The sequence below is a fragment of the Ascaphus truei genome, chromosome 4, assembly GCF_040206685.1.
Source record: "Ascaphus truei isolate aAscTru1 chromosome 4, aAscTru1.hap1, whole genome shotgun sequence".
NCBI lineage: Eukaryota > Metazoa > Chordata > Amphibia > Anura > Ascaphidae > Ascaphus > Ascaphus truei.
Genome location: NC_134486.1, coordinates 355,400,702 through 355,427,197, shown reverse-complemented (window position 1 = coordinate 355,427,197; position 26,496 = coordinate 355,400,702). Strand labels below are relative to the sequence as shown.

The window sequence follows — 26,496 nt, the reverse complement described above, 5'->3', positions numbered from 1 at the left end:
TGGAACATATAAAAAGATGTTCAATAGGGAACAGTCCTCCTGAGTAAAGAGAGTAAAGACACTGACTGGCACGGAGTTTGAAGCAGGGGAAGCTGGTTCAATTCCCGGTGTCCACTCCTTGTGACCTTGGGCAAGTCACTTTATCTCCCTGTGCCTCATGCACCGAAAACATAGATTGTAAGCTCCACGGGGCAGGGACCTGTGTCTGAAAAAATGTCTCTGTAAAGCGCAACGTTACACTAGCAGCGCTATACAAGAACATGCTATTATTAAGGAGGACTCTTCCCTATTGAACATCTTTGTATATGTTCCAATAAAGCCTTTTTTTTGTTTTCTGACAGACCTGGTTACCCTATTTTTTTTCTCTTCATTTCATCGTGGACAGCATGTGAGTGCCCCGATTTCTTCTTGTTTATCTCTATCTGCTGTTTATCTCTGTCGGCGGCACCCGGAAGGGGGAGAGAGGAGGACTTCGAGCTGGATGCGAGGTTATACAAATGAGGTAAGAAGATTCCTCTAAACCTCTATTACCTCATACTCTGTCCCACATAACCTGCTTTTATTGGTGGGATCCTGTTTTAGTCCTTACGGAGTGTAGCTGCAACACTACCATTCCTAGGACACATATCTCTCCCGACGGAGTATACACCCTCTCCCCACCCCAGATCAACATCCAGCAAGCTATTGATCACACACCCCAGAGCGCAAAATGGCGCCTTTCTACTCATCGTACTATAGTACAAACGCAACAGGTGCACATCAATAGTAATCCCGCTGAATGCTGAACCACCGGTATCATGGAAGATGAAGAGATAGAGGCACTCCAGTGGTCTTTCAAAAAGTTGTAAATTTATTACAGTGCGATCAACGTTTAAGTCCGCTTGCGGGCCACTTGTCTTGACAGAGGTTCGCAAGCGGACCGAAACGTTGATCGCATTGTAATAAATGTACGACTTTTTGAAATACCACGGAGTGCCTCTATCTCTTCATCTTTCATGTTTATTAACTTAAATTAACTAACAAGTAGTATAAATTATACCTTGTACATAATATTCACATATAAATAACAGATATGTGTTAGGTATTATATGTTGATCAAGTAAATAAGTATTCTGTGAATAAAAATGTGTTACATTCTTTGGAGTGTTCGAAATAAACAAACGAAATCTGGTACAACTGCAGTGGCCGTTATTGGAACACTTCACGTGTTGTGTACATCGGTGTAGACGAACGTTCACAGAGGTACACACTTGGAGTCGTTTATAATGTGAAATTATAATAAGGCTTTATTGTGCCTTTTCCTTTTCATCAGGAAATTCATCCAAACACAGGGGGGGGGGGGAACAAAGCTTCTATTCACTTGGGAGTATTTCTAGTGAAACACTATGCAATAATTCACATCTCCCTTAGTCAAGCAGTTCTCGCAGCCCCAAAACATATAACATGAAATAAGCAGATATAAGCAGTCTCTTAAGAATAAAAGTCTTATCTGTTTCTTGGAGGGAAAATCTCACTTCCTGGTTCAGCTTCAGGTGCAGTAGTTTTCCCTGTGTCTTGAAATCAGGTCTGCTGTGCAGAGCTCAAGACTGGTCAGCTCCAAGGGTCAGCTCTTAGTCAGAGCTAAAGAGTCACTTCCTGTCTGTTTTTGTAAACAATCTCAATCAGGCAGGTGGTGTTTACTAATTAACTACCAGAGGTTAACCACCACACTGCTGGATTAAAGGCACATTACTGAACAGGGATAAGTCCCCTGTTACATACCTCCCCTGTTTGTGGGAAGCTCGGGCTTACCACGGCCAAAGCCCATCCTTCCACTCTCATTCTAGATATCTCTGTGACTTGAATGAGAGTGGATGGAGGAAGAGAACCCTCAGTCCCATTGGGATTGGAGCCCTTTCTCCAGTTTATTCGTGTCTCCTCCTGAAGGTGTTTGAGATCAGCACCCCTCAGTCGCTCGAGGAGGACTTTCTCCAAGTATAGTCTATTTTCTGCGTGCGCGGTCATGAGATTTCCCTTGCGTCGGGTGCTCGTCCCATTGTAGGCATACTGCATGGCAGCAATTGCAGAGCGTTTAAAAACAGCCCCTTTTAGATTAAGTTGCAATTCCAAACTCCCTTCCAGAGAATGTCCCATCTTTTCAGCTTCATTAGCTAAGGATTCTTCTGGTTTTAATTCAGCACATGTACCTTCTTTTGTTGCCTGCTGGGTGGCTGAAGGTTTTGCTAGTGCTTGTTTAGGTGGTTCAAATTTTGCAACCTTGTTTTTTAGATGAGCGGTATTCCCAGCTCTCACTGTACCCTTGTCTTCATGGGTTTTTGAGGCTGTGGGATACTGACGCTTAGTCAGGGTCAATACCTGTCCTTGTAGGACTATAATCTCATCCACGAGAGATCCCTGTTTTTTGAGTGCGTCTTGCAAGTTTCTTCTCAGGGAATTTATCTGCATGCTTTGCTTTCTCTGAGCTTGCCTCCACATTTTTATTGCATTGTGAAGCACTATGAACTTCTTTGCTTGGGCCACAGTTACTTGATTCAGTTTCTGGACCTTCTTGTGCTCCCTTTTGTGCCTCGTCACCTGGGTTCTAAGCTTGGCTTTTAGCGTTGCTTTGGTGATACTCAGGGTAGCCTTCAGTTTCTCATGCTGCTTTGCGGGGACATACTGGGTCAGACGTTCCTGCAGCACTTGAATTTCTTTAGCAGCCTGCAATTTTTCTTCCTGTAGCGTTTGCTGCTTCTCCTCAGCATACTGGAGGTGTGTACGCAGACCTTGCAGTTGGTTCTGCAGTCGGTGCTCTGCTTCAAACTTTTCCTTGACTTCTTCTGTCAACTGAAAATTTTCTTCTTTCAGTTTTAAGTTTTCTGTTTTTAATCTTGAATTTTCTCTTTTTTCAGTCTCTGTATTCTTCAGGGCTTCTTTGCAGTCCTCCTTCCATTTACGCACATCTGCTTTGAGAATGACACTCTCCTGGCGTGAGACTTCCTTCTCTAGGTTGAGGGTCTGATGCTCCTTCTGAGAGACTTTGAGATCTGTATCAAGATTACCAATAGTTTCTTTAGCAATGTCCAGCTCCTCAGTGAGACTGTGTAGTTCCTTTCTAGAAACTTCCAGGTCTGTGCGGCAGCTGTTGGTCTCATGATGTGAGGCATCCAGTGCTCTGCGGAGTGTCTGAACCTCTTTCTGAGATATGTCCACTTCTATCCGGACACTGTTGACCTCCTGTTGAGAGGCATTCAACTCTATGCGCAGAGTGTGAACCTCTTGCTGGAAGACTGTCATCTGCTTCAGTGCCTCCTCATACTTCCGCTTTAGCGTAGCCACCATTTTGTCAGATTGGCTCTGCTTTACATCCATGGCGGAAATAGTAGCCTTCACAGTATCTAGCTCAGTCTTGAGATCCTCCAATTCAGTCGTGGCCGCAGAGTAAATTGCGAGCACAGTCTTCTGTAGCTCAGCATTATTATTTTTTTCCCTTTCCAATTCTTCACAGAGCAGATCACAGTCATGCCTGGCAATTTTCAGGGCGTCTTCAGGGCTGGTCAAGGGATCGTCACTCACTGGTTCCGGCTCCACTTCCCTGGGATGGTTGGTTGAGGGTTCCTCACTGTTGGCACCGGACAGACACTTCTTTGGGGTACATGACTTCTGCCTTGGGCCCTCTGGATATTCGGTTAACCGTGGGACGAATTCTCCATTTTTTCTAGGCTGCAGGGCAAGTCGGTCCCCCTTTTTCTCCACAGGATCTGCGGACGTGTCTGTTACTTCCATGGTAAGTGAAGAACCGCTTTTCTTTTTCTTTTTCTTCCTTTTTGATTTGGATGACACCATCCCTTCAGGGATACTGGGGTCTCCATCTTCATTTGAAGTTTTAGCAGCTTCCCACTGCTCCCGCTCTTTCTCCTGCTGATCATATTCGTCAAAGGGAGCGGTCTTTTCGGTTCGTGTCGAGTTCAGACACCCCCACCATTCTTGGGGTGTTTTGTGGGTGTGACTTGGTTCGGGTTCCCCGTAAGAGATGTCTTCCTCTTTATTGGACTGGAAGGGCCACTCTTCCGTGGGGTAGGATTCATTACAGGAACGCTGCATCTTGTCCTCCATTTTTAGGCTATCAGGTGTAATTTTCTTCCTGACCTCAGGAGGCGCTATTGCAGCTGTTGCTACTGTATTTGCTAGAACCCCCAATTGTGATAGTCCTACAGATGGGCATATTTTGCTTGTAGAGGCCGTAGCTCTCACAGGCATCTCTGTAGACTTTTCTTTCTTGGGTAAAAAAATTTTTTCAATATCAGCAGTACTGTGCATGCATTTTCTTTTATCAGGTATACAAGATTGTGCAGTTGCTAGGTAAAAAAAAGTCTATTTGCTATACACCATTTATTTGCTAGGTGCTATCCCTCCGCTTCAGCAACAGAATTTGGTTTTCTGCCTGAGTTCAGTAATTTTCAGTCTCATCTTTGGGTATCTGTTTTCTCCCAAGATATACAGTATATAGGCAGATTTTTACTTGCAGAAAAACATTCTTTGCAGTGGACTATTTCTTTAATTCCCGGCAGGGTGACTCAACACTCAGCAATTGGCTTTGAAATACCTTTTTCCTTTATAGGGCAATTTTACACTCAGCATTTGTTTGCTAAAAATACCCCTGCTTCAGCACAGTCTTTGTATCAATTTTCACACTTTTCTGCATATACTCCATTCACAGCTGGTAGCCCTATGCGGTGTGGCAACCTTTGTTTGCAAAATCAGTACCACTCATGGGTCACCATATGTATTCACTGCTTCAGCGAAACTTTTGAAAACAACAAACACCTATCCCTTTTTTTAAGGGCTGACTCACTTCTTGAACCCTGATTATGGCTTGAAGGCAAAATCCCTATTTCAATGACAGTATTACACTTTGTGATAGGCAATTAAAGGTTTACCTGCTTCAGTAGTCTCTTGGGCTTGGGGAAAAGAGTTCATCTGTGTTTTTGTAAGTTTCAGTGCAGTGTAAGTTTCAGTGGTGTGTACACCTTTAACTCTGCCTCTGCTGCATGAGAGGTTTTTTTTATTTTATTTTTCCAGATTGTTTGTAGGCAAAAAGCATAAAAAAAAAATTCACATAAAAATCTCTGGTCATTTTTAATTACAAGGACACCTCTTGTCCCACCTCGGACACCATATGTAGACGGACGTTCACAGAGGTACACACTTGGAGTCGTTTATAATGTGAAATTATAATAAGGCTTTATTGTGCCTTTTCCTTTTCATCAGGAAATTCATCCAAACACAGGGGGGGGGAACAAAGCTTCTATTCACTTAGGAGTATTTCTAGTGAAACACTATGCAATAATTCACATCTCCCTTAGTCAAGCAGTTCTCGCAGCCCCAAAACATATAACATGAAATAAGCAGATATAAGCAGTCTCTTAAGAATAAAAGTCTTATCTGTTTCTTGGAGGGAAAATCTCACTTCCTGGTTCAGCTTCAGGTGCAGTAGTTTTCCCTGTGTCTTGAAATCAGGTCTGCTGTGCAGAGCTCAAGGCTGGTCAGCTCCAAGGGTCAGCTCTTAGTCAGAGCTAAAGAGTCCCTTCCTGTCTGCTTTTGTAAACAATCTCAATCAGGCAGGTGGTGTTTACTAATTAACTACCAGAGGTTAACCACCACACTGCTGGATTAAAGGCACATTACTGAACAGGGATAAGTCCCCTGTTACAATCGGAATACCAATGTCATGACGCGGGATGTCTTCCAACCTTACCGCCTTAAGACGCGAGTGCAGCGAGTGCAGAAAATGGCATTTTAGAGTTCTGTTTTTTAAACACTTAAATTGACACAGTAGCACAGTAGCATAGTGCTGTACACATTGCAATTCATTCATTTCATTGGACCCAAAGAAACAGAATCCATGAAATTCAAACAAAGCACCCGGGCGGGTGCCTGGGGCGATTGCCCGTGGTCATGCCGTGTGAAGCACAGCAGAGCACACGAAATCGGCGCCATGATTTGTTCGAATAACGGCCGCTGCAGCTTTATAACTTACATTTTTACTGTATTGTATGTATTGTATGTCTTTATTTATATAGCGCCATAAATATACATAGCGCTTCACTGTAGAAATACATGTGGTAATCAAATAAATAACAGATAATATAAATAACAGATCATGGGAATAAGTGCTTCAGATATAAAAGTAAAATTAAGGAAGAGGAATCCCTGCTCCGAGGAACTTACAGTCTAATTGGTAGGTAGGGAGAATGTACAGAGACAGTAGGAGGGAGTTCTGGTAAGTGCGTCTGCAGGGGGCCAAACTTTATGTATCATGTGTTCAGAATATCCACAGTGCTATTCATATGCTTCTTTAAGCAAGTGTCTTAAGGTGGGTCTTAAAGGTGGATAGAGGGGGTGCTAGTAGGGTACTTGAGGGGAAGGGCATTCCAGAGGTGTGGGGGAGTCAGTGAAAAAGGTTTAAGGCAGGAGAGGGCTTTAGATACAAAGGGGGTAGAAAGAAGACATCCTTGAGAAGAACGCAAGAGTCTGGACGGTGCATAACGAGAAATTAGGGCTGAGATGTAAGGAGGGGCAGAAGAGTGTAAAGCTTTAAAAGTGAGGTGAAGAATGGAGTGTGAGATGCGGGATTTGATCGGAACCCAGGAGAGGGATTTCATGGGGGGAGATGCTGAGACAGATCTAGGAAAGAGTAGAGTGATTCTGGCAGCAGCGTTTAGGATAGATTGTAGGGGAGACAGGTGAGAGGCAGGAAGGCCAGACAGCAGGAGGTTACAGTAATCAAGATGGGAGAGAATGAGGGCCTGAGTCAGAGTTTTAGCAGTCGAGCAACAGAGGAAAGGGCGTATCTTTGTTATATTGCAGAGGAAAAAGCGACAGGTTTTAGAAATGTTTTTAATGTGAGGGGCGAATGTGAGAGAGGAGTCGAGTGTCACCCCTAGGCAGCGTGCTTGGGCTACTGGGTGAATGATCGTAGTTCCAACAGTAATGTGGAAGGAGGTAGTAGGCCAGGTTTGGGAGGAAGTATGAGGAGCTCTGTTTTAGTCATGACGAGTTTAAGGCGGCGGAGGGCCATCCAGGATGATATAGCAGAGAGACATTCAGAAACTTTGGTTTGTACAGCAGGTGTAAGGTCGGGTGTTGAAAAGTACATTTGTGTGTCGTCAGCATGGAGGTGATATTTAAACCCAAAAGATGTTATTAGGTCACGTAGAGAGAGTGTGTACAGAGAAAAGAGAAGAGGTCCCAGGACAGAGCCATGGGGCACCCCCACAGAGAGATCAATAGAGGAGGAGGAGGTGTTAGCAGAAGGGACACTGAAAGTACGATGGGAGAGGTAGGATGAGATCCAGGCTTGAGCTTTGTTCCGAATACCAAGAGTATGGATAATGTGAAGGAGGAGAGGGTGGTCCACGGTGTCAAATGCTGCAGAGAGGTCGAGTAATATGAACAGAGTGTAATGACCTCTGTCTTTGGCACAAACATATAGATATATAGATATATATACAGTAGGTAGACCAAAAATCAAAAAAATCTGCAGTACACTGATAAAGTTAATACTTAGCAAGGGTTTAATGCATCAGACAAGCACAAGGGGTAAGTACAAGACAAGGGGAGCGACGTTTCGGACCTCCCGGTCTTATATCCAGGTCCTAAAGGACCGGCAAGGGGATAGATAAAGGACCGGGAGGTCCGAAACGTCGCTCCATTCGTATTTACCCCTGATGCTTGTGAGATTAATTAAACCTTTTTTACATTTGAAACTAACTAGTGAGTGCTGTGGATTCTTTGGATTTACTAGCAAGCTCGTGATTTTGGGCAAGCTACTCCGCACTGTGACGTAGGTGGAGGAATTACCTTGTTTTCCTGGGGGCTGACGGGAAATGCCGTGCAGCGTGGACAACACAAGCGGACGGTGTTCACTTTACCTGTGGCTTGATCTGGTGTCCCCTACCCGTGTTACAATCTGAAGGTTGACGCAAAGGGAGAACACCATCAAGCGCTGTGACTAGGTGAGAAGATCTTTACCATCACGGTCTCATCTTCATCCATGTGCACCCGAGGTTCCATGCTTAACATTGGTGGATGACTCTTGTCTAATACCAGGTTTTCTCCAATGTGCTATTTTATACATGTAGCAGTGTTTCCCCCATCCTCTGGGAGATTTCACCATTACATTGTGTGGTGCATACCAGCTGGCTCACAATAGATCTGAGCCTCCGCCGATGTAGTTGGGGAGAACAGGACAGGCTTCTGGGGTACATCATGGATCTCTATCTCTTTAGGTACAGCGCCTCCATCTCTTGCAGGCTCCAGCAGATGTGAAGGCAATACCCACAGGAGAACTCACCCCACTGCCCCTGATAGATTGCAGTCTCAGGCAGAAGTATGATTGAAAGAATTAACCCTTTATTCTGCAGCAGACAGCATATACCGAATAGACACTTATTTGGGGCTTCACCCTGTGGAGGTTCTCTGAACATCCAGTGGGTACAGGGCCCCGTTGCTCTTCTCTTACTCCCTGGGGGAGTAAGAGGTATGCTATCTCTCCTCACTCCCCTAGGGAAGGAGACAGTAAGTGCCCAGCCATTATGCACTTCTATGAGCGTACCTGTCTATCTCAGTGGTAAAGACAACTGACTAAATTTGGTAGTGCAGCCCCATAAGTACAAGGGAAGAAGGTACCAGGTCTGGTTCCAGGATTGGACAAACACATGCCTAGTCCCACCGCGTCCCCGTCACTCAAGAAGACTGCTATGAGTGAGGAAAACCCATGATAACACCTGGCAGGCATGTTCTTACCAGGACTTACTGCCACGGAGGGCAGACTGGTAGCCAGAAACCAGTCCTGGCTACATACATTTTGTTTATGAGTGAATTTTAACCACAACCCTCTTTTTAGAATCCTCAATTAAATATATTTATACTATGTAGTATGCACATTTTTTTCTTTTGATATATATATATATATAATTCTTACCGAGAGAAAAAGAGAGAGAATTTTATTAATAAGGAAAACAAGTATCTGCCCCTCTTAGAAGGGGTGGGGTCCTGTCTGTTAGATGTCATGCCTTGCACGTGGCCCCCCCCATGTGCTCGCGATGGCATAGGTGTGCTGTGCTAGTAGGGGTGGCCTGTGAAGCAATGCTGGCTACTAGCCTAAAGATGCATATTGCCTGCTGAATGACTCTACACAGTGATTCTGAATTGTCATTGAGATTTTGGCATCCGCGCTTTACATTTGTGCCAATTTTACTCTGTATTGCGTTATGTTGCTGGAAATTACATTGTTTCATTTCACTTATTTGTTTGTTCTTTCTGTAGAATCAACATTTCTTTCCAATGCCATTACACTATGTGTCATCAGGTTCTGAAACAGGTAGCACGTGTCCCCATGCAGTATACCAATTTATTTCATTAGTGTAGCAGTTGTGCAGGATGGAAACTGCGGCTATCCTCGGCAAATCAACTTGGACCAAACGGACTTCGTTTCTTTTGATGTGAACTACCAGGTTCCTGTGGCTGTGGTCTGGAACTGTCCCATGGATGCGACCTGCTCTCCTGATGGTCAAGTGGCCTAGAACTGGAGGCAGGGGGAGGGTTGATATATTGTGCCAGTGCCTGTTTTTTGTAGCCATAGAGGTTTTGGGCATCAGTTTTCCCAAAATGTGGATGAAGACATCAAGCTTCTTTACTTTCCACATAAGTTGATATAATCTTCCCTACATGTTATTAACGTGATCATTTAGAAGTCTTGCAACATTACCACCATTTTCAAGATAGTGTCATGCATACCCCAAGTTTTATCTCCCTTGTAAAGCCTTTTTTTAAAGAGATTTTTTGCAAATTCTAAGAGTTTTGAAATGTTGATGACGTCTGCATTATTTATGCTCTAATAACACGTCTATCTCTTTAACCGGAATGCAATATTAACTCCTTTTAAACTGAGAATGAAGACTCTAGGTCAGGGGTCCCCAACGCAGTGCCCGGGCACCATGGCATCCGCCAAACTATTTGTGGGTGCCCTCTAATGACAAGCCAACAAGTTGATAATACAATGTAGATTAGGGGTCTCCAATGTGTGGACTGCGAGCCAGTGAGTAGCTCGCCACATTGTCACCGACAGCTGCTGCATGCTTCTCTCTCGTGCCGGAAGTTGGGCCTGCCTAGAAGTTGGGGCAACCTTCCGCATCCGCAAGTGGGACCAGTGCAGCACTGGAGGCCTCCCCCGCAAGGTACTGTAAGTGTATTTTGTGTGTGTATATGTACATGTGCATACGTGTTATTTGGTTGATGCCCGCACTCTCTCCTGAGCTCGCAAGTGTGCCCTAGGGCACAAAAAGGTTGGGGACCTCTGCTCTAGGCCAATGTTGGAACCGCAACATGTTCACAAAATCACTCAGCTGCTGTAGCAACTGGCAATAAAAAAAGTACTTTTTGTGTGCCTCTTATATCCTCCTACTGACAACAGTCGTACAAAAGTTAAAAGGATATTAATATGGAATAGATTACAGAACCTCAGGGCAGCCCGAGGCACACAGCAAAGAATAAAAACAATATATTTTTAAGATAAGCTTTTGAGACCAATGCTCTTTCCTGAGGTCAAGCAGTACTGGTAAACAAGCAGAGCGGCAATGCAGAGAAAGATCAGTGGGAAAGGGTTCAGTGGAACAGCCCGGAGAGGAAGGATGAGACAGGGATATGGGATATTTAAAAACATGTAATCTATGACGTTAGAGGTGTTAAAAATTATACAGTGATATGCATAGAGTTAAATGTAAAAAAAATATGGTGAGAACTATGTGGGAAGTGAGACAAAGGGAGAACGTGTCAGCATAAATGGTTAGAACAAATCAATAATGCACACATTTAAAGTGAAAAAATATATTTCTGATAAAGTATTAGGAATTACATAACATTCTTTGATTCCCATAAAATTAAACAGTGTTGAATATTTTGTTCAACTGTCTGACACTACAATGTTAACGTATCGGCAGTGCAGGGCCACAGACAGATTTCTCGTAACCCAGGACTAGAGTTACTTCAGGGGCCCGTGTCGGCGGTATCACGAGCCCCACCCCCCATTTCACACCTCACGAGCCCCCTCTATTTCCCCACCTCTTCCCATGTTTTTCTCTCCCCCCCGTCTCACTCCCTCTTCCTCGATTACACCCTCTCACTGTCGTCCCCCCACTGCCTCACATGTATTTCTCTCCCCTGCGTCTCACTCTTACTCCCTCTTTTCCTCACTCCCTCCCTCTCACTCGCGCCCCTTCCGTCAATTACCCCACTCTCACGCAATCATATTAAATATTAAAAAGACCCCCGTTCCCCCAATACATATTAAAAAGACCCCTGCTTCCCTCAAAAACATATTAAAATACCCCCGCTCCCCCAATACATATTAAAAAGAGCCCCGCTCCCCCCCAATACATACAGTATTAAACTATCCCAATTCCCCCAATACATATTAAACTACCCCCGCTCCCAATACATATTAAAATACCCCCGCTCCTCCCAATACATATTAAAATACCCCCGCTCCTCCCAATACATATTAAAATACCCCCGCTCCTCCCAATACATATTAAACTACAACCACTCCCCCTCAATACATATTAAAATCCTCCCACTCCCCCCAATACATATATAAAAAAAACTTACCTTGGGGATGGTTTCAGGCCGGGCCTGGAGGCAAGTTGTGCCTGACCTCTGGCCCGGCTGCCGGTCGCGGCCGGGCCCCGGCTCTCCCTCAGCTGCCTGCAGGTCTCTCCTCAATGTGTCCCACGTGCTTCTTCTGTTTGCGTGCACCGGAAGCCAGCTTACTTCCGGCGCGCTGACGTCAGAGGGCCATTGTGCACCAGAGGTGGAAGGTCGGTGTGGGACACAGTGTGGGAGAGGCCTGCAGGCAGCTGAGGGAGAGCCGGGCCCCCCGCAGCCTCCGGGCCACCTGTCCCTTCTGTCCTCCCCCGTCGGCGGCCCTGCTGCAGTGGGCCATGTTGCATGGTCTTGTACCATTTTAAGGGTTAATAAAGTAGAAGTAAAAACTGTGATGCTTTTACCAATGGTACTTATTTTAGATGCTTGTACAGCCACTATTGTGATTTACATAACATACAAGTGGGAACATATCAAGTGATTTACAGCATTCAATCAACTTAAACATTCATCATTCATCAATTTGACTCACAATGGACTGAAAATGATGCATGAAAGTAAAATGCATATACACATACAGTACATAGAATGCACACAAGGATAAAAAGAGAGTGACTTATTATGTGAAATAGTGCTTTTTCGCCATTATATTAACACTAATGCATTTTGAACACATCGATCTATAAATGTACCTTGCCTGCATTTTGACTGCCTAGTAGATTTGTTTTTGATTATATATGATTTGATTTCTAAGCAACAGTAAAACTGCTTGTAATTAAATCAGAGTGATAAATATATTTGATCTTATTATTAAGATTTTTCTTAAAACATTGAATATAACAAAAAAAGCTTAAAGATTCGATACAGTATTTCTAAACACATTTTTTTCAAATTCTCAAACATGTATCACATTTTAAGTGTGATACAGTGAAGACGACATGATGGAACACATTTTTTTAAATGCTCTAAAAATTAAATGAAAAAATAATGCATTTTTCTTTCAGAGCACAGAATGCCTCTCCAAAGTTCATATTACCTGTAATTAATTGTTGCTCTGCAGTATGTCTCCAAAAGATAACTATTATGATAGCTCTGACATATTACTACACTTCATTTTTAAACCCTGTAATCACTCATAACTTGGAGGGAATTAGACAGAGGTTACGTAAGGATTAAGTGGACTGCTTTTTATTCTCAAAACTAGTTTTTCAGAGAAACCATGCTAACAGAGTATACAGTGTGTATACTTAAACACAGAACAAGTAAACACTTAGTAAACTTAAGGAAATATTTCATATTAACATATTTTAGATTAATAAGATGTTAAGTTTGTCAACAAAATAGATATCGACAAAGTTTTCAAGAAAATGGCAGAAAATTCACTTGTAATTTACTGTAGAGTAGGCAGAAAGGAAGGTTGTTGTTATAAAAAAAAAAAACGAACAAAACCCTGGCAAAACTGATACCACCAATGCAGGGGTTCTCAACTCCAGTTCTTCAAGAACCCCCAACAGGTCAGGTTTTCAGGATATCCAGCTTCAGCACACGTGGCTCAATCATTGAGCCACCTGTGCTAAAGCTGGGATATTCGTAACCTGTTGAGGGGTTTTAAGGACTACAGTTGAGAAACCCTGAATAATGGTTAACTAATGTTTAAAAAGAGTACAAGTTTTCAGGATCACTCAAGTCCCATCTTCAGGCGATTTATTACAAAATAAACTAAAGTAGCAATGCAATACATAATGTGTAAAAATGTATAAATGTGCCGTGATATACATACATATACATATACACAAATATACACACATATACACACATACATATATATATATATATATATATATATATATATATATATATATATATATATATATATATATATATATATATATATATATATACTGAGTTAAGTTATGGTGGTAAAAAAAGTGACAAAAACCCTCCACAGCAAAGCAAATATGCAAATGTAAATACAACTGTATGCTCATCTGCATGTCTTAGGCAGGTCTGCAACCCCGCCTTTCCCCATTATCACCCAGCACACAGCACTTCCACTGCAGCAAGGGATTCTGGGAAATGACAGGCAAATGAGCACACAGTGCCACTTTTTGCTTCAATAACCATTTTTAACATGGTTCCCTATAGGCTTAAGCTTGCTGCATGGTCACAGCTTTGAGCACAGCCAGGGTTAAGGTGCATACCCAGAAAACCGCCCACAGACAGCTGTTTCGACCTTAATGGGTCTCATCAGTGTGGGGTTGATTAACTGGGTATGCAAAGAAGCTAAAGGATGGGCCAACCATAATACTGAGTTAAGTTACGGTGAGTAAAAAAAGTGACAAAAACCCTCCACAGCAAAGCAAATATGCAAATGTAAATACAACTGTATGCTCATCTGAATGTCTTAGGCAGGTCCCACCTTTCCCCATTATCATCCAGCACACAGCACTTCCACTGCAGCAAGGGATTCTGGGAATATATATATATATATATATATATATATATATATACAGTGGTTGACAAATCACCAAAAAATCTACTCGCCACACAAAAAAATCTACTCGCCACCTAGTACCAAACGTGTGCTGCTTGGGCCAATATTTACTCGCCCGGGGGTTAAATCCACTCGCCCGGGGCGAGCAAATGTATAGGTTTGTCGAACACTGTATATATATATATATATATATATATATATACTGAGTTAAGTTATGGTGGTAAAAAAAGTGACAAAAACCCTCCACAGCAAAGCAAATATGCAAATGTAAATACAACTGTATGCTCATCTGCATGTCTTAGGCAGGTCTGCAACCCCGCCTTTCTCCATTATCACCCAGCACACAGCACTTCCACTGCAGCAAGGGATTCTGGGAAATGACAGGCAAATGAGCACACAGTGCCACTTTTTGCTTCAAAAACCATTTTTAACATGGTTCCCTATAGGCTTAAGCTTGCTGCATGGTCACAGCTTTGAGCACAGCCAAGGTTAAGGTGCATACCCAGAAAACCGCCCACAGACAGCTGTTTCGACCTTAATGGGTCTCATCAGTGTGGGGTTGATTAACTGGGTATGCAAAGAAGCTAAAGGATGGGCCAACCATAATACTGAGTTAAGTTACGGTGAGTAAAAAAAGTGACAAAAACCCTCCACAGCAAAGCAAATATGCAAATGTAAATACAACTGTATGCTCATCTGAATGTCTTAGGCAGGTCCCACCTTTCCCCATTATCACCCAGCACACAGCACTTCCACTGCAGCAAGGGATTCTGGGAATATATATATATATATATATATATATATATATATATATATATATATACAGTGTTCAACAAACCTATACATTTGCTCGCCCCAGGCGAGTGGATTTAACATCGTGGCGAGCTCCTATTAGCCCAAGCAGCATACGTTTGGTACTAGGTGGCGAGTAGATTATATATATATATATATACAGTTGTGTGAAAAAGAAAGTACACCCTCTTTGAATTCTATGGTTTTACATATCAGGACATAATAACAGTCATCTGTTCCTTAGCAGGACTTAAAATTAGGTAAATACAACCTCAGATGAACAACAACACATGACATATTACACCGTGTCATATTTTATTTAACACAAATAAAGCCAAAATGGAGAAGCTATGTGTGAAAAACTAAGTACACCCTTACTGCTTCCATAGGAATTAAGATGCCAAGTAGCAGGCAGGTGCTGCTAATCAAATGCCCTTGATTAATTGATCATTAGCAAGTGTTACCACCTCTATAAAAGCCGAAGTTATAGCAGTTTGCTGGTCTGGTGCATTCAGGTGTGTGTTAACACAATGCCAAGAAGGAAAGAAATCAGCAATGATCTTAGAGAAGCAATTGTTGCTGCCCATCAATCTGTGAAGAGTTATAAGGCCATTTCCAAACAATTTAAAGCCCATCATTCTACAGTGAGAAAGATTATTCAAAAGTGGAAAACATTCAAGACAGTTGCCACATTCTAGAGTCAAATGTGAGGCCATCTGTCTGACAGCTAAAGCTTGGCCGAAATTGGGTCATGCAACAGGACAATGATCCCAAGCACACCAACAAATGGCTGAATAAGAAAAGAATCAAGGTGTTGCAATGGCCCAGTCAAATTCAAGACCTAAACATGATTGAAATGCTATGGCGGGACCTTAAGAGAGCTGTGCATAAACAAATGCCCACAAACCTCAATGAACTGAAGCAACGTTGTAAAGAAGAGTGGGACAAAATTCCTCCACAACGATGTGAGAGACTGAAGAGTCATACAGAAAACGATTACTTCAAGTTATTGCTGCTAAAGGTGGTTCTACAAGCTATTGTATCATAAGGTGTACTTAGTTTTTCACTCATGGCTTCTCCATTTTGGGTTTATTTTTGTTAAATAAATCATGACACGGTGTAATATGTCATGTGTTGTTGTTCATCTGAGGTTGTATTTAACTAATTTTAAGACCTGCTAAGGAACAGATGATTGTTATTATGTCCTGATATGTAAAACCATAGAATTCAAAGAGGATGTACTTTCTTTTTCACATGACTGTATGAATATATATATATATATACATATATACACAATGTGAGTGTTTTCCCCCAACCGGTGGGAGATTTGGCCATTACTGGTCTTGTGGTGCATGCTACCTTGTGGTAACAGGAGGGCTGAGTCATCCGCCAGTGGTAGTGGGGACACAGGACTTGGCTTCTGGGGTTCATAACCTACATATCTCTTTAGCAGTGCAGCCCCTCCATCTGCCGTAGGCTCCATGAACTGAAGGTGATCTCCCACGGTAGAACTATTACCTCTCACTCCAGTAAAGTCACGCACCAGGCAGGAGGTATAACAACAAGAACGGTTTATTATCTCTTCTGTACAGCACAGTAACAAGCAGGCTTCTGTGGTTATCGAGATACTCGAATCCCCTTGGGCCTCGTCTAGGGCGCACAGGCCCACCAAAGCCTCCATAGTTGAGGTAGATTGAATAGCAGCATTATCGACCACACAAGTATTGGGGTCGGTTGCATCTTTTTCGGCGAATTCTGTAGGCCGCATGAGCGTGGGCTTCAGGAAACGTGCTCCGCAGCGGGCACACAGGGCTCCCCGGGCCAGGTTGCCACCTGGGAAATGGAAACAAAAAGAAAACAGCGCACAACGCCAAATAGTGAAGTAAGTAATAAAATGTATTACAATATTAAAGGGGTAATAAATCTGCGTACATCAGATAAAAATAACATGTGCATTTAGTGCATATCACACTGGTTACCACTCTGTAGTTGTAAAACAGGACGGTCTCACACTCAGCTGTCTCTGCAGGAGCCTCTATGATGGTTCTGGGGCATGGGATCATTCATGCACTCCTCACACAGCAGGACGCTGCTCACAAGGGGATTCCTTTCAAGCAGCCTGGTAATACTGCAGATTCAGGTACTTAGTGGGACCGCTCCGCAACCGGCGATAAACTGCCTCCAGGGGAATTCCCCTACAGTCCCCCGTCTCTCCTGTGTAGATTCGCTGCTTTTCCCAGCTGCTATGATCTTAGGGCAGTCCAGAGCTGTTGGAATTGCTCTGCAAACACTTCCGCAACTGCAGGGGCTTACACAGCGTGCCACGATGCCGCTCCGTCACGTGGTGTAGCGGAGTGACGTCACAGTTCTCGTGGCAATGGAGGAATCAATAGGGAGGAAGAAGGAGAGTCCTTAACAGTCTCTTACCGGCGCAGAAATCGCTCAGTTAGCACGGTAGCAGCCAATATAAGCTGATGGTGATACAGATCCAAAGGATGAATATAGGCAAAATTATGGCATTAATACATGTAAGCCCCTGCAGTTGCGGAAGTGTTTGCAGAGCAATTCCAACAGCTCTGGACTGCCCTAAGATCATAGCAGCTGGGAAAAGCAGCGAATCTACACAGGAGAGACGGGGGACTGTAGGGGAATTCCCCTGGAGGCAGTTTATCGCCGGTTGCGGAGCGGTCCCACTAAGTACCTGAATCTGCAGTATTACCAGGCTGCTTGAAAGGAATCCCCTTGTGAGCAGCGTCCTGCTGTGTGAGGAGTGCATGAAGGATCCCATGCCCCAGAACCATCATAGAGGCTCCTGCAGAGACAGCTGAGTGTGAGACCGTCCTGTTTTACAACTACAGAGTAGTAACCAGTGTGATATGCACTAAATGCACATGTTATTTTTATCTGATGTACGCAGATTTATTACCCCTTTAATATTGTAATACATTTTATTACTTACTTCACTATTTGGCGTTGTGCGCTGTTTTCTTTTTGTTTCCATTTCTTAGAGTGTGTGGGGTGCTGAGCCACCCCTAATGTTTATAGCAGCAGACGCCCATATCAACCACACGGTTATGTTATAATTTAATTATTTAATCACTTATTCACTGTGGTATTGTGGTTTACTTTATTTATATGGTTTAGTCACTGCACTATATTCAATTATAATAAGGAGATAGATAGTAGCGCACAGTTTATTTCTGTTTTTCCACTGCCACCTGGGAAGTCGCATTTGGGACCGAGGCATCTGAGGTACCTCTTTCCTTCCACTTTCACTATCAGGAGTCCTCCTGGTAGCCGATAGTGGACAAACTCCATCTCGCTTGACATAGTCTTTTCTGTAAGCACGGGCACAAGAGCAATGGGTAGCTCACTCGCTAGGCTCCAAAGGACTGAGGGGGTGGTTTGTTACATCTGAGACCTCCCTTGCTCTCCAAAGTCTTGTTACTTTCAGCTTTGTTTCACTAACAGCCTGTCCTGTTACAGATCTCTGCAGCGCCTCCAAATCTAACAGTGTTTCCACCACCCGGTGGGAGATTTGGCCATTACTGGTCATGTGGTGCATGATAACTGCTGGTAACAGGAGGGCTGAGTCATCCGCCGGTGGTAGTGGGGACACAGGAGTAGGATTCTGGGGTTCATACGCTACATATCTCTTTAGCAGTGCAGCACCTCCATCTGCAGTAGGCTGCAGGAACTGAAAGTGATCTCCCACGGTAGCACTATTAGCTCTCCTCCCAGTAAGGTCAAGCACCAGGCAGGAGGTTTAACAACAGGAACGGTTTATTATCTCTTCTGTACAGCACAGTAACAGGGCAAGCTTCTGCCCAATGCAGTACTTCTCAGCTACCACTGAAGGATGGTCCCTGGACCGTGACAACAGGCCAAGGGTACTTGCAGCCACCCTAGCCCTTCCCTGCCTCCCTAGTAGGGGCAGAGGTATGGTCCACACTCACTCTCCCCCGGAGGCAAGAGGACTGGAGAAGACCCAATAATCAGCCTCTCCACTGTGTGACCTGCCTTCCTCAAGTGGGGAAAGGCACTGCTAAATTTGGGCGGTACATGCCCTTAAGTACAGCCAGGAGGAGGGTACCAGGTCTGACTCATGATTGGTCATGCCCAGGCCTGATGTCACCTCCTCCTGTTGTCACTCCAGTGCATCACCAAGGAGGGGGAAAACCTCATAGCAACTACTGGCAAGGCCTGCTTGTACCAGGGCTTACTGCCAGGAGGGAGGCAGACTAGTAGCCATAGATGGCTTGGCTACATATGTATATATATTTAAATAAAATTTAAAAAAAAACATTAGGTAGCCAAAGGTATCACTTTTTCTGGGGTTTTGTAAGAATTTCTATTACATACCACATCCTCACACGAGATTTTAACTCCATTTTAATTCAAGCGCTGTATGTACTGCATTATTGTTCGTGATGTGTAACATTAATTTATATGCAAATTATTTCTATTACCGCACACTTTTTATTACTATATTTTATTAGTGAATAAACTTTACTGTGTGCAATATTAACTATACTATTATGCACCACATGTATCAAAGAAAACAATCCCGCTGAAATCAATAACATATTTTTCTTTAATACATCTGGAGCAATGTTGCTTGAACTATGATAGCACAACTTTTGTCTTGATATATATATGCCCCTTGATCCCTACACTTCCAGATGACTCTTCAAACTAGTGTAGTTGATCTCTAAGTATCAAACTTCTGACTTATTATTTCAAATAACATTATTCTAGGACTAGAACATTGAAGGAAACAGCTCAATGAAAGCTCTTCATAGATCCAATTATAGTGTACAGAGCCCTCAAACCCTCACCGTTCTCTTCTGCAAGTGTACTAAGTGGAGACCAGAGAGGTTTACCTCTTACCTGAGGTGGTTCTATCTTCTCTGTTGTTACTTCTATTACTTCTTTTGCCCCTTTAACTTCTGTCCCGTTCCCTTGGGCTCCATATATCCCCTGCACTAAAACAAACAAAAAGGTTTACAAAACCATTGACTTTTACATACAGTACATATTCTGTTTACAGAGAAGCCCACATTTGTTATAATTATGAACACTTATATCGATTTCTGCCCCTTTGCCTTTTAAATGGACTAATTATCAAGCTTAAAAAAAACGTTTTATATATATATATATATATATATATATATATATATATATATCTGGTAAATTGACACTAAACAAGGCATTTTGAACATGAGTATCAATGTGTTATTGCACAATACCCCTATGTAGTCCCACTTGAACAGGTACATTAAGACAGTAGTAATATGGCAAAAATTAGAGGGACAAAGAAAGCAATGTGAGGAAGTATTTCTTCACAGAAAAGGGTGGTGAATATGAAATACAGAAAAGGATCAAATAGCGTCTGAGGTTTTTCAATCAATAGAAAAATGGGCAGATGAGATAGGCCAAACAATTCTTATGTTTCTATTAGGGATCAAAAAAATCCTACCGGGTCCAAAAAATAACCAAGAAAACGGTACCAGGGAAGAAAAAATGAATTACCCGGCCAGGTAACAGTTTTGACTTACCTGCAGCTGGCGGCAGAGGGTGAGGAGGACCGTGGTGGAGGGTGAGGAGGAACACGGCAACATCCTGGTGTTATTGGGAGCAGCGGAAGCCATCCTTCAGGCGGTGGCAGCAGAGGATGACATTCTTCAACCGGTAACAGCAGAGGACGACATCCTTGACAGCCAGTGCCGGTGGGAGCAGAGGAACGTGTGACCGGAGCAGGAACGTTACTATTGGACAGTGGGGGAGGAGCGCGCCCGAGCGGTCCCACCCGGAAGTCTTCCAACATCCAGTGCAGCTCCTCCCCAGCTGTCCAATAGTAACACTCCTGCTCTGGTCACATGTTCCCACCGGCACCGGCTGTGAAAGATGTCGTCCTCAGCTGCCACCGGCTGAAGAATGTTGTCCTCTGCTCACACCACCTGAAGGATGTCTTCAGCTGCTCCCACCGCCCCCAGGATGTCGCCGTGGTCCTCCTCACCCTCCGCCGCCAGCTGCAGGTAAGTCTACTGCTGCTCTGCTCCTGCCGTTCTCCAAGAGGAGGACCGAAGGAGCAGAACAGATATTACCTGGCACCGGGTCCCAGTGCCCTGGGCAGGATCTAGGTACTTTAAATATGGCCTGGTAGGCTGGGAACCGGGTAATTTTCAGGTACCCGGTAAATCACTTGTTTCTATGAAGAAGTATGCTATGCAGATGCTATGATGTCAAGTTCTTCCATTGGGCTACAACACTTTTCACTGCCTATCAGTTCCAAGCTAAATATAAGGAATTTGAGTCACAAGCTTCTTACATTTAAAGCTATTGAAAACAGAAAGAATACGAGAATACAAGTACAATACCAATTAAAAATGTTTTACTAAAACAGGTACACACAATAAATAATATGATACAATATGTATTAACCAAACAGGAAATTACACTACTCCCGTGTTCCACATTGTTCTCCTTTTTATTATTGTCTAATCTCAGTTGGGCAGCACAGAAAACTGTAAGTATCTCGAGAACTGGGGAACGTCACAACTGAAAATAGTGCAATTCTGCTTCAGTGGGTGGATGGATATATATATAGTGATACAATCACTGTCTCTAGGTGCTGGAATAGGGCAGCTTTGGGATTTTCCAGCGTAGAGAAGCCAGCACCTGCAAACTAATTGAGCAGGCTGAACTCCTGATTGCACATGGAGTTTTAAAAGTCAGGAAGTGACTACTCACTGAGACTGCTGTTCCCAGAGAATGCGGACAGCTCTCCCCAGCTGTTGAATCTGGCAAAGTCCCCTAGACCCGCTGGATGGTGGTCACGTTGTCTGCTGGGACTGCCTAGGTCTTAATCCCAGGAAGAGGAAGGAAGGATGCGAGACCATGCTGAAGCAGGGAATGTCCGGTCGATTGTAATGCAACTACAGAGGAGAGATTCTCTGCGCTCTTGTGGAGCTGAGCTCCCCAAGGAAGGAAGGACGTGAGAGCGCGCTTAAGCGGGGACATCGGGTCCATAACCTTGGAATAACATATAAGAGAAACACTATATGCAGAGACTGTATATGTTTAGCTATAATAGTACCTGTTTGGGGGTGGTAACCAGCTTAGCTGTCCATCCAGTTAGTAAGGGCTGAAGCTCCATGTACAGTTAGTCTCCTAAGAGAAGTAGGCATTTATTTCATGATTTTTTTCTTTACTTAAAGGGACAGTGGGCCTGTTATTGTATTATTTAACCCAGTAAATAAACCCCATATAGAGAAATACTATATTTCCTGCCTTAATTTGGGAAATAAGATCCTGCGCTGTGACTTAGACTGATGTTGCAGTATCTTTTAGACCCAGTGCATCTGCCAGTTCAGCTTCTTTAGAGTTGCGTCGCGATTCCACATCTTCTAGCTGACTCAGAGCAAGGCTAAAATCTGTTTCCTTTTCTCTATTTCTGACCTGCAGTTGCCGGTGCTCTGACCTATCCTGCTCCCGCAGCAGCCGGGTCTCTAATTGGCCATGTGGTCCAGCAGCTTGTGGGCATTAGCCATCTCGGTCTCAAAGCGCAGTGTCAGGCCGGCCACCTGATGGACGGACACCTCCTCCATCTCTTCCTTTTTGACTTGCTGTATCTTGAGCTCAGCAATCTGTGTCTGCAGCTCTGCAATTTGATCATGTAAGTCTCCTCACAGGGCCTTTACCTCTTCCCGGTGCTTGCTCTGTGTTTGCATCAGCGCATCCTTCATATTTTGGAGCTCTGCAGTTTTTGTTGCTAGGATCGCCCCTGCTTCTGTTTTCCACACCTCTTTCTACTGGGTGTACTAACTTTTGAGGAAGGAGCAGCCGCTCTGCTTCTCCAGCTCTTGTTCCAGTTTGTGGACCTTTTCGAGTTCCCTCTCATACAGTCACCTGACCTCTAAGCTCTGTCTCTAGCGATGCACTGGTGACACGCGTGGCCTTCAGATCCTCATGTTGCTCTGCAGGGACACAATGGGTACTCAGCCGTTCCTTTAGCACTTGTACTTGTTTAGCAGCCTGAACACTGGCTTCCTGTAGAACTCGCTGCTTCTCCTCAGCATCCATCTGTTTCTCCTTGGTCTCTAGCAGACTTGCACGCAGCTCTTGCAGCTGGCTCTGCAGTAGGTGTGCTCCTTGTGTGCGCTGCTCCAGGGTAAAACGTTCTTCTTGCAGCCCTCTCTCTGCATTCTGTAGTGCTTCCCGCACTTCTAACTTTTCATAGGTCAATTGTTTCTTCACTTTTTCTGCTTGGTGAAGCTTCTCGTTTCCTTCACTGACCTGGTCAGTCAAATATGAATTTTTCTGTCTCAGACTTGTATTTGCTCTTTTTATTGTCTCTAACCAAATCAGGATCTTTTCCTCAGCATCCTTCAATTCACAGACCTCAGTGCTGAGAGCATGGACCTCATGGCATGAGTTTTCAGCTCTGTGGTGAGGGAGTGTACCTCGTTGTGTGACTTCTAGCTCTGTGATTAAGTTTTGAACATCTTTCTGGGACATCTCATAATACTGTTTCCAGTCAGCACTCGTTTGGTCTGACTCGCTCGATTTTCCGTTTATGGCATTAACTGTAGCTTTTGTCATCCCAAGGCTAGTCGGCATTCCCATGATGATTACGCCTGGCGCTTTGGGCTGTAGCTCATCTCTGGTCTTTTCTGACCCATGCCTTTCTGACCACACGGAGTAAAAAATTTCAGCAGCTTCTGCTGCAAATGGAGACTATCCTTTTCGCGGGGCCCCATAGGAATCCTTCTCCTCCTCATTATCGTCATTATACAATCTGAAGGGACAGTGTTTGGTGTGGTAAGGCTCTTAACACCATAAAAATATCTCGTGCGGTTCCTTTCATGGGGCCACGCCGTGACACTAATTCCTGAAAGGACATTGTTTTGTGTGGCCAGGCACATTACACAGAAAACACATTATGTCCTCCATTTTTTTTCACTTTCAGGTGTATTCTTCACCTTGACCTCCGGAGGCGCTATTTCCTCAATTCTTCACACCTTCCCGGTGTATCCTGTAAGCACAACTGGTCATATACAGTGGGACAGACTTACCATGCAGAATCTGTTATTTCACTTCAGTTGGGTGGCCATTTTAAATCCCCAAATTTATTTTCAAATCCACCATTTCCACTGCTCAGTGCCATTTGGACTGCCCACATTCTCCACCAAATGTCATGTCTGCATCACATCGCAGTATCTTTTAGTCCCAGATTAAGACCGGAAGCACTGTATTTCTATACACAGGGTTTATTTACAGGGTTAAATTATACACTAACAGGCCCACCGTCCCTTTAAGTCTAAAGAAATCATAAAAATAACACCTACTGTACTCGATCATACAGTAGGAGTCTACCTACACAGTAGCCACAGCCCTTTCTAACTGTTGCTGGCCAACTAAACTAGTTCCCATCTTAAAATATGTACTAACATATGCACCTCATCTGAACAGTCTTAGGTACATAAGAGATATATTATCTGTTGCTGTAAGGGCTCCAGGTAATTCCCCCTGGACCCTGCGAGAGTTCAGAGAATCCCTCTCCTCTTTAAGTCTAATGTTATGGACATGACATTCCTGCTTCAGCGCAGTCTCGGGTCCTTCATCCTTCTTCCTGGGATTAAGACCCAGTCAGTCCCAGCAGACTCTGCGATCACCGTCCAGTGGGTCTAAGGGACTGTGCCTAACTTTTCTTAGCTGGGGAGCTCTCTCTCTTCTCGTCTCTGGGAAAAAAAGCAGTCTCTCACTGTGCAAGCCATTTTTTTACTTTTATCTCCCTGTGCAATCTGGAGTCCAGCCTGCTCAATTAGTTGCAGCTGTAGCAAGCTTTCCAGGAGGTTAACTGTTCATACATTGGAAAGCATCCTTACTGCACTATTCCAGTACCTTTATATAGTAGATAGATAGATAGATAGATAGATAGATAGATAGATAGATAGATAGATAGATAGATAGATAGATAGATAGATAGATAGCAACTGTAAATATTACTGTATATTCATTTGCATGTCTTAGACAGGTCTGCAATCCTGTTTTTCACCGTTATCGCCCAGCACACAGCACTTCCACTGCAGCAAGGGATTCTGGGAAATGACATGCAAATGAGCACACAGTGCTATATGCTAACGGTGGAGGTTTTTTGTCTCCTTTTTCACCCACCATAACTTAAAACTATACCAAAACTATATATACTGTATATAGCATTTGGTAAGGTTGCAGCTTTTAGTAACTAACAAAAGCAATATGTATTGTACATTTAACAATATTTGTTTGTATTTTTCTGGGGAGCTAGGGTATTGCCTCAATTTCTAAGCTTTAAACAGGTTAAACAGTTATTAAACAAATATTAAGAATTGTATGGATGGTGTAACACTGTACTATCACTTTAACTTCAATATGCATTGTACAATTATAAGACACAAACTGACACATAATAACTTTCTGCAAGATGATTTTTTGTTTACATCCAGATTTATGAAATGTACAAATTAGGTGTTTGTTTGCAAAAGTTTAAATAGACAGATTGAGATGTAATTTTATAATGACCTCAGTCATCTAGATTCTATATGCATTGAAGATTTACACAGAAAGTTAACTTTTTACACCACATCAACTATCACATTTATAGTTTTCCTAGCTAGGAGGAGCATATGAATCAAACCAATGTAGAAATGTTTCTAAATCTATAATGTACAAGTGCATTCAGTAATTCCATTATATATCAAGCTGTACCTAAATTGCATGCCGGTACTTTCACAAATAAGAGTCTAGCATCACTCCTCCCAAAAATAAAGCGCCATCATTTGTCTCTTCTAAAAAAAAAACCTCTTAAACTCTTTTGTTCTCTTTTATTTAAACTGATCCTCTAAACTCTGAAACTTAAACTCACTCAAACTCTGCTTCTTCTACATTGTAAAATCAATTAAACATACAATACTCTTTGTTTTGAATTTGCTTCTTTTTCCTGTGATCATAGTAGATTTTGAGAAGTCAGGAAGAGGTCCACCATAGTTGCAGAGAAGTTGTGTAGGGGGGAAAAAGTTAAATTGACCAATCTCTTCCTTGATGTAGTTGTCGCATAATCTAACTGGTTTTTCACTTGACAATGTCAACCTGTTAAATGTGTCCGTCTTCCACTACTCAATGGTAGTTTGAATCAGAGCAGGGGTGCACAAACGTTCCTTAATACGCCCCCTGTCTCCTCTGCCCTCCAACTCGCGCCCCTCCCCCCTGCACGACGGCAAATTACATCACAGGGTCATGTGACTTCATGTTGCCATGGCAACGTGACGTCATGTGACCCCGCTGCGTCGTTTGGTTCCAGTTACCATGGAGACGTGTCGCTGGAAGCAAGGTAAGTAAGAAGTTTGCAGAGGCCTCACGCGATCCCCGGCATTTATTTTAAAAGCCTTCGGGGAAGAGCGGGTTCCTCTGTAATAGCTCCACCCCTCTCCCCAGAAAATCTAATGCGTCCCCCACATTGCACACCCTTGAATTTGAGAACTCTCCTAGGCCTGTCACACCACAGTCTTATTTTACAGTCTCCA

The 26,496-nt window shown here is 43.4% G+C and overlaps 1 protein-coding gene across 1 annotated transcript in view; it reads right to left on the bottom strand.

The window, feature by feature from the left end:
• The window catches only part of DCDC2C (doublecortin domain containing 2C), a 289,074-nt gene that overhangs the window by 87,056 nt on the left and 175,522 nt on the right, over positions 1-26,496 (bottom strand). Inside the window, exon 8 of the mRNA XM_075595053.1 lies at positions 19,820-19,914. Within this exon, the coding sequence (XP_075451168.1) occupies positions 19,820-19,914 (95 nt within the window). The remainder of the gene's footprint in view (positions 1-19,819; positions 19,915-26,496) is intronic.